The sequence below is a fragment of the Magnolia sinica genome, chromosome 4 (genome assembly GCF_029962835.1).
Source record: "Magnolia sinica isolate HGM2019 chromosome 4, MsV1, whole genome shotgun sequence".
Taxonomy (NCBI): Eukaryota; Viridiplantae; Streptophyta; class Magnoliopsida; order Magnoliales; family Magnoliaceae; genus Magnolia; species Magnolia sinica.
Window position 1 is genome coordinate 113744489 of NC_080576.1, and position 12804 is coordinate 113757292.

The following is a 12804-nucleotide window of genomic DNA, read 5'->3' on the forward strand; positions in this document are numbered from 1 at the left end:
TTAATGTGTGTGGAATTATTAATTCGATAAGTCCGGTCCAAGTTCTCTCTAACTGCGACCATGACCATTCGTACATGAATTATCTTGAACATGGACCGTTCAAATCATCTGACCATCTCAGAAAATGGGGGTCCCTGTGTGTGGTGACACACGCTGGATTGTGTCTCGCGATTCAGGCAAAACCCAACTCCTATAAATATAGGAAGTTAGAATGCAACACCAAAAAACACAAACGCTGTTACCTTGTTTCGGTTTTCTTTCTCTGTAACTGTCACAAATATAAGTAGTATGGAGCTTGAACTTTTACGTCCAAGGGCATTTTTGTCATTACTCCTCCTGGCCTTCCTTCTTCCCTGCAATTGCATAGGAATCGGGTTCCCCGCCTCGGGAAACGAGACGGATAAACTCGCTTTGATCGCATTCAAGGAACGTATATCCAGCGATCCTTTACGGGTATTCAGCTCCTGGAACGATTCCCATTTCTGCAACTGGGAAGGAGTCATATGCGGTCGCCGACATCCTCAAAGAGTCACTGCCTTGAATCTTGGATCCCGTGGATTTGTAGGGCCCATATCACCTCGCGTAGCAAACCTCACCTTCCTCAGGCGTATCAACCTCTCCGACAACTACTTCCATGGAGAAATCCCACGTGAAATCGGCCGGCTCTTCCGGCTCCGATTTCTTAATCTGAGAGATAATGAGCTGAAAGGAGAAATCCCCGACGAACTGTCCAACTGCTCCGAAATCAGATCCATCCGTTTACATCGTAACAATCTCGTAGGCAGAATTCCTGTCAAGCTCAGCTCTTTGTCAAAGCTCGTGCGGTTGGATCTCCCAGGTAACAATCTCACCGGCAACATCCCAAAAGCACTCGGGAACCTCTCTTCTTCTCTTACTACTCTCCAACTAGGTACGAACAGTTTGGAAGGAAGCATCCCAGATGAGCTAGGGCAGCTAGTGAATTTACAACATCTTCAAATCTGTTCAAATAAACTATCCGGTATGATCCCACCATCGATTTACAACCTCTCATCCATCGTCCTTTTCTCTTTGACGAATAACCGACTTCATGGAAACCTTCCAGCCAATCTAGGTCTCTCACTTCCTAATCTCGAACTTCTTTGCCTTGGTGGGAATGAATTTACTGGATTGATACCAGTTACATTACCCAATGCTTCAGGACTTTCTTTGGTTGATTTTGCTAAAAATAATTTTAGTGGACCCGTGCCTAAGAATTTGGGAAGACTACAGTATCTACGTTACTTAAATTTACCTGCTAATCATCTGGGAGGTGGAGAAGGAGATGATGACTTCAGTTTCCTCACTTCTTTGACCAATTGTAGCCTTTTGGAACATTTAGATTTAGGTTTCAATAATCTGAAAGGATCATTCCCTGCCACAATCGTCAATCTATCTACAAACCTAATCCTTCTAGGGTTAGGAGGAAACCCGATATCTGGAAGCATCCCAACAGATATTAGCAATCTCTTCAACTTAACTAGTCTAAGTATATCCAGGACCTTTATTATGGGTACTATTCCTATTGGTATTGGGAAGCTTAAAAATTTGAAAGGATTGTATTTGAACAGAAACAGGCTTTCAGGACAAATCCCATCCTCCATTGGCAACATCACTCGCTTGGTTAGACTCTTTTTAAATGGAAATCGCTTTCATGGAAGTATCCCTTTGAGTCTTGGAAACTGCCATCATCTTACGGCATTAAGCCTTGGTAGAAACAAGCTGAACGGTACCATTCCAAAAGAAGTTCTAAGTATTCCGTCGCTGATCCAACTTTCTGTAGAGGAGAATTCTTTGGTCGGGTCTCTACCAACGCAGGTTGGGAACCTGGAACGAGTTCAATATTTGTCTGTTGCTCACAACAGATTGATGGGTGAAATTCCCAGCACGCTGGGCAATTGTCGGAGATTGGAAACTCTTGATTTGAGCAGTAACTTCTTTCAAGGAGCCATTCCTCTGGATTTGAACAACTTAACAAGTATTAAACTGCTAAATCTTTCTCATAATAACTTGTCTGGGCATATTCCAGCAGCTCTGGAGAAATTCTCATTTCTGGAGTACTTGGATTTATCATCCAATGACCTCGATGGCGAAGTCCCAACTCAAGGAATTTTCAAAAATTCAAGCGCAGTTTCGGTCCTCGGAAACAACAAGCTTTGTGGAGGTATCCCAAAATTACAGCTGCCGGCATGCCCAAATAAAGCTCCTAAGACAGATGGAAGGTCTGCTTCTTTAAGAGTAATATTCTCTGTGGTTGGTGCAGTTTTAGGTTTGGTTCTTTTATCACCTCTCTTTGTTACTCTTTATCGGGCGAGAAGAAAGTCCCACAAGAAGCCTTCATCTGTTATCAATGGCCAATTTTTAAATGTTTCCTATGCGGATCTCTCTAAAGCGACTGGTGGGTTCTCTTCAGACAATTTGATTGGTGTGGGAGGTTATGGTTCTGTATTCAAAGGAATTCTAGATCGTGATGAAACACTTGTTGCTGTGAAAGTTCTCAATCTTCAACAACGAGGTGCTTCAAGGAGTTTCCTTGCTGAATGTGAAGCCTTGAGAAATATCCGCCATCGGAATCTAGTTAAAATCATAACTGCTTGCTCAAGCATTGATTTTAAAGGAAATGATTTCAAAGCTCTAGTGTTTGAGTACATGCCTAATGGGAGTCTAGAGAAGTGGTTGCATCCAAATGTAAATGGGCAGCAAGAGCTGAGGAGCTTGAACCTTATTCAAAGGCTAGATATAGCCATTGATGTCGCCTCTGCATTGGAGTATCTTCATCACTATTGCGGCACTGCCGTCGTTCATCGCGATCTAAAACCAAGCAATGTTCTGCTGGACTATGATATGTGCGCCCATGTGGGTGATTTCGGATTAGCAAGGATTCTTTCTAATGCTGCTGGTAATACCTCTCAAGATCAAACAAGCTCAACCGGTATAAAGGGATCTGTTGGTTATATTCCTCCAGGTAACAAATTCATGTTTTTGCTTTCTTCTTTTATCTTTCTTTAATGTTTTTCAAAAGTTTTTAAAAATAAATCTTGAATTGTCACTTCTTTTTATTGCTTGTGTTGATGATATTGTTGTTACAGTTACTGCCATAAGAAATCAAAATGAGAAACCATCAGGTGTTCCCACAGTATCATAAGTTATGATGCTCCCAATATTAGTAGCCATTAGGCCGAGCAAACATTTCAGGGTATGCCACGTAAAAATCACACGACTGGATGAGTATGAACATCCAATGAATAGCCTATCCAATGGAATCTCGAGATCATTTATGTAAAATAAAAAAATGGCCATCTATTTGTTGGAGCCCATCATGGGCAATCCCAACCATCCAATCCATGCCCTCCAAATATGAACAGCTTAAAAAACAAGGTCAACTTATAGCAGGTGAATCATCCAATCGTTATGATTTTTTCACAGTAGCTCATGAAATAGGTAGAAGACCTAATGGATAGTTTGGATTAATCTATTGGCTATTTAAATGTCCCAATGCAACTAGGACCACTACTGAATCATTTCTCAGCAACAACAAAACAGCCCTGTTTGGCAGCCACTGAAAAATTAATATTAGTCATGCATTGAGGATTATATGAATTGTTGGCCATCCAGATCATTTTTAATCCCTACCAAAATAATTGATCTCTAATGTATAGTTACGGTTGACAAAATTGAGATGAAATCATTTTTCAATGGCTACCAAACGTGGCTTAAAACTCTCGAAAAGCACTGCAACTAAACCAACTGCAATGGTAATCTTTTCACTTTTCAATTTTAGTTAAGATAAATTTCAACTAAAAATGCTTCCAACGGTTGTGCATGCAAGGTTCATGGATGAGCAATTAGTACTAATTATTTTTCACTGAGTTGTAAAGTTTTTCTTTTTCTTAGACTTATGTTTGCAGTAGGACTCATATGTTAGTTATACCTTCAAAAGCTTAAAATTAATAAAATAATTGTTTCCTATGCTTGTAAATGTTGTCACTTCTTTTATATGAAAAATCAATCCCTATTTTTGTCTAATTGTTGTAATGAAACTTTAATATCTCGAAAATTCGAGATATGTAAATGACAGAGTATGGAATGGGCAGAAAGGCATCAATGCATGGAGATGTCTACAGTTACGGCATCCTTCTTTTAGAGATGTTCACAGGAAAAAGACCAACTGATGAAATGTTTAAAGACGGTCTAAGCCTCCATCAATTTGTTAAGACGGCTTTACCCGATGGAGTGATGGATATCGTAGACCCAAGATTGTTCTCAGAAGAAGTTCAAGCTCCGATCAATGGAGAACAGCGTCACGTTGCAAGAGTGCTTGGTTTCTGTGGCCAAAATTGCTATCGCGTGTTCTATAGAATCTCCAACGGAGAGGATGCAGATGAGAGATATTGCTACAGAAATCCATGCAATCAGGGACTTATATCATGGGGTTGGGATTCACTAAGAACAGCAAAATGGGAGACGTTTTTTGGGCCAAGTTTCATCTTATCTTAGTTATTATTAACAAGTCATGGCTAGTTAAGAAATGGGAGATGTATGTGTGGGAAGTTGGGCATTGAGTTTTTCTTAGTTTTTCAGCTTTGTATTCCTTATTATCTATTAGAGATGCTTGGGAAAGGTCTGTTTGTAATATATATATATATATATATATATATATATATTTAGAACAGAGCCACAATTCATTGAGTCAACTGAAGTCTGTACAATATGTCAAGTGGCCCCGACAAAAAGTTCCGGGCCACACTATATATATATATATATATATATATATATATATATATATATATAGTAATGCTCACACACAACTAGTTCGACATTACATTTTCTTCCAGCTAGCTATGCATTTAATGAAAACTTGTTCTTAATTAATGTAATTAAATGCTTTCACCGCACACTAATTTGATTTTAGCATTAGAAAAGTGACCACGGCTTGGGTGGGTGCCATCATGTTGTTAATATAAAATCAACCCCAACCATCACGTAAGTCACTCCACCTTAAATTAAGGTCTCAAAATTTATCTCTGTCCGTAGTTCAAGAGGACCACACCATTGAAATTAGTATACATGGAAAGGTTCATCCTCCAAACAGTTTCCCATAGTGTTGCTTATATGAATCATATATGAACTTGATTTTTGGGTCATAGGCTTACTTTTGATGTGAACATCTAATGGTTGGAATAGATTTCACAGTTTCAACATGATGCCCCTGTAAAAATCAAGGGCGGATGTCTCTCTCCTAATTATTCTCATTGGTGTGGCCTATCTGAATCAGGGATTAGCCTGATTTATTGCCTGTAAGTTTATTGCTTGACTACACATCTAATAGTCAGGGTGGATTTCACACACATATCAGAGTAGGCCAAAAAAAAAAAAAACTGCAGTGGGAGTCCATGTGATACCTGTTTCCAAAACACCCGAAACACTAATATCAGGCGTAATTTAAGGTGGTAGTTAATGCTCATAATGCTGACAGTCGTGGTTAATGCTCATAATGCTGGCGGTCGCGGATTAGCTACTGAAGCTAATGAAGTGATATCACCACGTTCTTTGGGCCTTTGGGCCCCACCCTGATATATGTGTTGTATCTATACTGTTCATTCATTTGGTTTGATCATTTTAGGGCATGAGCTGAATGATGAGGTAGATCCTAAGCTCAAGTGAACCCCACCACAGAAAATAGTGGGAACAATGAGGCCCACCGTTGAAACCTTTATGGGGCCCACCATGATGTCTATTTGAGATCCAACCTGTTTATAAGTTAACAAAAACATGCAATAAAGGAAAACACAAATATCAGCTTGATCAAAAACTTCCATGGCCTCAAGATGTTTTTACGGTAGGCGTTCAATCCCTACTTTTTTCTATGGTGGGGTCCACTTGATCTTTGGATCTGTCTCATTCTTTGTCTCGTGTGATAAAATGATCTCTCCAAATGGATGAACGGTGTGGATAAAACACATACATCATGATTGGGCTCACGGAACGAAGTGACATCAATTCAGTAGTAATCTGCGTCCAATGCTAGCGGGATAGCGTAATTTAAGGTAGTAATTAATCCTAATGCTGGCATTATACACAAAATGTTGTGGACCACACCACTGTAGATAGTGGTGATTGACTATTATAAACTTTTTAGGGGCCATAAAAGTTTTAGATGAAGCTGATATTTGTGTTTTCACTTTATCCATGTCAGCGTGACCTTATCAACAGGTTGGATGGCTAAAAAACATTACGATAGGCCCTGAAAAGTTTTTAATGGTGGGAATTCAATGTCTACTTTTTTTCGGTGTGGTCCACTTAAAATTTGGATCTACTTTATTTTTGGAATGATATACTGGAATGATGTATAAAAACTGATGGATGGGGATATACAGAGTATGCATGAAGGTGGGCCACACGGTCATGTAATCACCCTACTGATTTGTTACTAAGTAACACTGATCCACTCTCCCACCAGTCTCGGGAGCGTCCGACATTTCCGGAAACCAACCATCCAAGAGGTCCACTTTTATGTGTGCACAAGGACTACCGTGATGTGTACCACGAGATCTACTCCGATCATTGGATGTGTAATCCTGTGCAGGGTCCAGAGCCTAAATAAATAAATAAATCGGACTGATATGTTATTCAAGTGGGCCATACTAATAGAAACAGTTGGGAGAGACATCCACCCTTAATTGTTATCAGGCTCACCGTGATGAGCATGTGAAATCCATTCCAACCACTGGATTCCACACCAGATTCTAGACATGATGGCTAAAATGAAGGCTCATAAATCATTTAAGTGGGGCCATACCAAGGGAAACAGTCTCCCGTGTAAGCATTTCTTGTAGATTGTTTTTAATCGTGTGATGTATCTGAACCACTGATGAGGCTGATCTAAGGGTCTTGGGTGTTACATTGGGTAACTTAGGTAATGGCTGAGGTGGATTTTACATGAACACCATGGTGGGGCCATCCCAAGCCGTGGTCACTTTTCATGCTAAAATCAAATTAGTGTGCGGTGAAAGCATTAAATTACATTAATTAAGAAGAAAGTTTTCATTAAATGCCTAGCTAAATGGACGAAAATGTAATGTCAAACTAGTTGTATGTGAGCATTACTCTCTCTCTCTCTCTCTCTCTCTCTCTCTCGCTATATATATATATATATAATAAACGATTTTACAACCAAATAATAATTATGGGACGGAAGATCGTATTGCAAATGATGGTTTAAATCAAGCTAGGGAAATATCATTCCATCCATCAATAGGGCCCATCTAATGAGTAGCTCTCCCACATTGCGCACGGATCAGTACCCCACTTGTGCTTGGTTTGGTGCGGATGCAGTATGAAAATATGCATGTGGACAGGGTGCATGTGAGTGTTGCAAAACTTATTTCTTTCAGTAAAGAGAACATGTGCAGTTTAATAGAAGGTTCTCGTATGGAGTCAATACGAGAAGGCGATCAGCGCCGTCCACTTGCTGGGCACTACCTTGACTTGGCCATGTCTGAAAAACGTGCTAATGTGATAATCCTGACCATCAATGGGTTCCCTTCTTCACATTGAATGTGGACTATGATCGTTTAGTTTTCAATTGTTTGATTCAGTGACAATGATGATCGATGGAATGTGATCTTTTCTTTCTATTTTGCATCATACGGAGGGTGCCGATCATTGGAATATTGCTATGTGGGGCCCATTGGCTGATTAGCACTATGGGATAGGGGAGCTCGGTTCCACAACAATTCCTTTGTAGAACAAGCCTATTCTACAAGGGCTGCCTGTCCAGCAGGTTCAACCCACCACGAAATTTAGGGGACGTTTGGCGCATGGGTCTAAATGGGATTTGGTGGGAGTGGGTTTTAAAATCCCACTGATGGTTGCAATGTCCTGTTTGAAACTCACAGGAGGTATGGGTTGTGAAGCCCCTTCTTGGAATCAGCGCCAGCCAAGGGTTTTGCAATCCTACTTTGGGTTCCGTGTGATTAAAGGTCGGTGCTATGTGGACCCCACCATGATGTATATATTTTATCCATGCCGTCCATCCATTTTGAAATATAATTTTAGGGCTTAATCCCAAAAATGAGGTAGATATAAATCTCAGGTGGACCACACTATTGGAAAATAGTAGTGATTGAATTACACCATTAAAAACCTCCTGGGGCCAATTATGTGGTCCACTTGAGATTTGGATCAAACTCATTTTTAGGCTCATACCATAAAATGACATGGAAGAATGGGTAGACGGCATGGATGAAACACATACATCATGGTAGGGCTCACAGATCACCAACCGATAGTGGCGAGATAAGTAGCCAATCCGTTTCCCAAGCATGAAATGGGATGGCCTTCAAGACATGGGATTAGACGACAATCCTGACACAATGTAATCATTACATTTTGGTAATTCCATCCCTCTTAGAATTCACAAACACCAATACAATCCAAACCATCATCTGGCCATAACGTGATGTGGAAGCTTTTAGTGGTTGTAAATCGTCTTTTATGGTTTGGCCCGTTTGGCCTGCCTAATGGTTGGATAGGTCTCTTTTCAGGGAATCCAGTGACAACGGTGGGGCTCAATTAATGTTGTATTTTGTTTTAAAATAATATTAAATTTTGATTTTCAAATTTTTGGTGGTTTTCCTTCACATTTAAATTTTGGTGTTTTTAGATTGTGGGTTTTGTTTCCCATCAGATTTGACAAAGTAAATTCTCTTGTATATAAGATAGGCTTTTTGCCTTGGGCTTGAACCCCTTTCAGGGGGCATGTGAATTTGGTCATGTAAGGGATTATACCAATAGCTTTAATTTATGTCATTGACCACACACGCGCATGCACGTCGAACAAAGCCGTGCCGAGCCGAGTCCAAGTCCGTGTGCGCTTGTGCGTGCGCGACGGGACGGGACGACACGGGACGGGCTGGGCTGAGCATGGGCATGGGTGCGAGTGCGGGCGCGGGTGCAGTGTGACTGTACTCATGTGTGTGTGTGTGTATGGGTACTCGTGGGACTTTATTTACGAGAGTGTACTCGCACTTGCACCTTTTCGTTTTAAACCAGAGAGGTGTGTCCGTTCCGGTTGGTTACACCTATTGGGTTTAAACCCAATGGACCTAACCCTTTGTATAGGGTGTTTATGCACCACTTCCAAGTTTATATAAAGACCTCCGATTTATGTTTGAAAATACGAATAATCTTTTTCTTATAAAATGCTCTCTACTATTCGGTTTTAAGCATTTTGATTGTTAAGTTCATCGCTGAGTCAACTCAGCACTTTCGGGTTACACTGTAAGTGGTTCGAGCCTGTGTACAGTGAGTGCACCGTTGGGACCGAGTCATAGTCGTTGTATCCTGGAGGTCGATTGCTCTAGAAACCTGTTGTACTTGGGACGCTGTCCAAGGGGAGCAAATTCGATTTCAAGCCGAGTGACTCAGTCACGCCTCGACTCAATTCAATAAGTCTTCTTTCTCATTTTTTTTTTAGTTCTCGATTTTAATAGTCTATTTAATTCAACCAAATATTCCAACATTCTTGAAATCGAATTGTTGAATTATATAGACTATGGCTACAGTAACAATAAATGCTTCTGCTGAGTTAGCCAAAATCAAATCGTTCGCTAGATAATGCTTTAAATGGTGGAAACAGAAATTGATGTTCGCTCTAACCACCCTTAAAGTTTCATACATTTTATCTGAATCATTTATTATAGATTCAGCAAATCAAACTAAAGTAACATATGAAAATAATTGTAAAAACTATATTCTAAACTCTTTATCCAACGAACTATATGATGTATATGCTTCTTACGTGTCTGCTAAAGACATATGGACTGCTTTGGAAAAGAAATACATATTGAAAGATGCAGGCGCGAAGAAACATACAATCGCTAATTTCCTTCATTATGAAATGACAAATGATCAACCTGTCACAAATCAAATTCGTGATTTTTAAAATCTAGTTCACGAACTGTCAACTGAAGGAATTAAATTGGATGAAGTGTTTTTGTCAGGAGTACTAATAGAAAAGCTACCGCCCTCCTGGAAAAAATATAAGAATAAAATGAAACATAAAAAAGAATGGTGTTTCTTTATAAACCACTATCGTACACATACGAATAGAGGAGACTAGAGGTGCACATTTTTTACATGATCCGCCGGATCTGACCCGATCAGACCTGATCAATAAGAAAAATGGTAAATGTCTTAACTGTGGCAAACCTGGACATTATGCAAATGAATGTAGGCTAAAAAAGAAGAATGCAAACAATCAATTCAAAAAAAAAGAAAATTGCTACAACTGTGGAAAGCTTGGGCATCACCTTAAAACTTGCAGGCTTAAGAAAAAAAAAGATAAGATGCAGGCTAATCTTACAAAAATAAGCAATGAGTCTGACATGGTAGTAGTTGTGGTGTCAGAAGTCTTCCTTATAAATAACTTGGAGTGGGTACTAGACACTGGTGCAACTAGGCACGTGTGCAAGGATTATTGCATGTTTACATCCTACCAAGTATAAGGAAATGATGAACAGGTATTCATGGGTAATGCTAGAACATATTCAGTTGTAGGAAAAAGGAAAGTACTTCTGAAACTCACTTCTGGAAAGACTCTACTATTGAATGATGTCCTACATGTACTTGACATTAGAAGAAACTTGGTCTTTGGTTCGCCCCTCAATAAGACTGGTGTCAAGTTAGTATTTGATTCAGATAAACTTGTAATGACTAAGAATGAAACTTTTGTCGGTAAGGGATACTATGGTGATGGTTTATTTATTGAAAACGTATCCAATGATAATAATAAGAAGACATCCAGTTCTATTTATATCGTTGAACCTTTTTATATATGGCACAGTAGATTAGGTCATGTGAATGTAGTGTCTTTGAATAAAATGAAAAGATTAGGTTTATTACCTAATATATCTAATGAAGAATTCGATAAATATGAAACATGTGTAGAATCAAAATTCATTAGAAAACCCTTTAAACGAATAAAGCGATCCTCTGTTCTATTAGAATTGATACACAGTGACTTAAGTGATTTTAGAAATCACATGTCTAGAAGTGAAAAAAGATATTATATAACTTTTGTAGATGACTACTCTAAGTTCACTAGAGTCTATCTATTAAGTAACAAAGATAAAGCTTTATATGTTTTTTCTAAATACAAAATTGAAGTTGAAAATCAATTAAATATAAAAATTAAAAGACTTAGAATAGATAGAGGAGGTAAATATGAATCTTCTCAATTTAGAGAATTATGTGAAAAGAGTATAATAGTTCACAAAACTACAGCTCCTTATACACCAGAACAAAACGGAATAGCAGAACGTAAGAATAGAACTCTTAAAGAGATGATAAATGTTATGTTAAATAGTTCAGGCTTACCCTCAAATATGTGAAGAGAAGCAATTTTGTCTGCTTATTATATCCTAAATAGAATTCCTTCTAAATCTTCTGAACAAACACCTTATAAACTTTAGAAGAATCATGTTCCTAGTTATAAATATATTAAAGTGTGGGAGTGTTTTGCTAAAATACGATTGCCTGAAACTGAGAAAAGAAAATTAGGTCCTAAAACAACCGAATATGTCTTTATAAGATACGTACAAAATAGTACAGCCTACAGGTTTCTGGCTTTAAAAACTAAAGATAATATTATAGATCCTAATACAATTATAAAAGCCAGAGATTACAGTTCTTTGAGAACGTATTCCCTATAAAATCTAAATCTATAGGAATAGAGGAAGTCAATTAATCAGATATCGCGTTTACTACTAAAAATGCTTACGAGAAAGTAGTAGAAAAGATACAACCAAGAAAAAGTACTAGGGTTATAAGAGAAACTAACCTAGGAGATGGTTTTTTCACCTTCTTAGTAGAAGATGATCTTACAACCTATACAGAAGCTATTAACTCTCCAGATACAACCTTTTGGAAGAAAGCAATAAATGATGAGTTGAAATCTATAATATCTAATAACACTTGAAAACTTGTACATCTACCACCTGAAAATAGATCAATAGGTTGTAAATAGGTGTTTAGAAAAAAACTAAAACCAGATAGAACTATTGATAAGTTTAAGGCCAGGTTGGTAGCAAAAGGATTTTTTTTTTTTAAGGAAAGAATATATTACTTTGATACATATTCCTCTGTAACTAGAATTACAACTATCAGGGTCTTAATAGCGATAGCCTCCATATATAAACTGGTGGTATAGCAGATGGACGTTAAGACGGCTTTCCTAAATGGAGACTTAGAAGAATAAATATATATGGAGCAACCTGAGGATTATAAGATATCAGGTAAAGAAAATAAAATATGTAAACTAATTAAATCACCATATAGTTTAAAACAAGCTCTTAAACAATGGCATGAAAAATTTGATGGTGTTATTATATTATCACAATCTCATTACATTGAGAAAATCTTGAGAAAGTTTAACCATTTTGATTGTTTACCTATCAGTACTCGTTATGATTATAGTGTAACTCTCATGAAGAATACAGAAAATAGTGTGTCTCAATTGGAGTATTCCAGAATAATTGGTAGCTTCATGTATCTAACAAACTGCACTAGACCGGATATATCTTTTGCAATAGGAAGGCTAAGTAGATATGCACATAATCCTGAAAAAGAGCATTGAAATGCCTTGCCTAGGATTTTGAGATATTTAAAAGGCAGTATGGCATATGGTTTACATTATAATGGTTATCCCCCTGTATTGGAAGGATACGTTAATGCTAACTGGATTAGTGATTCAGATGAGACAAAATCTACTAGCGGATATGTCTT

At 38.2% G+C, this 12804-nt stretch overlaps 1 protein-coding gene across 1 annotated transcript; it reads left to right on the plus strand.

Moving 5' to 3' along the window:
* Positions 1-215: 215 nt before the first annotated feature.
* LOC131244307 (probable LRR receptor-like serine/threonine-protein kinase At3g47570) lies at positions 216-4515 on the plus strand. Its single transcript, XM_058243939.1, has 2 exons — positions 216-2983; positions 4097-4515. The coding sequence occupies exons 1-2, from the start codon at positions 289-291 to the stop codon at positions 4513-4515; spliced, it is 3114 nt and encodes a 1037-aa protein (XP_058099922.1). The 5' UTR covers positions 216-288.
* Positions 4516-12804: the final 8289 nt, after the last annotated feature.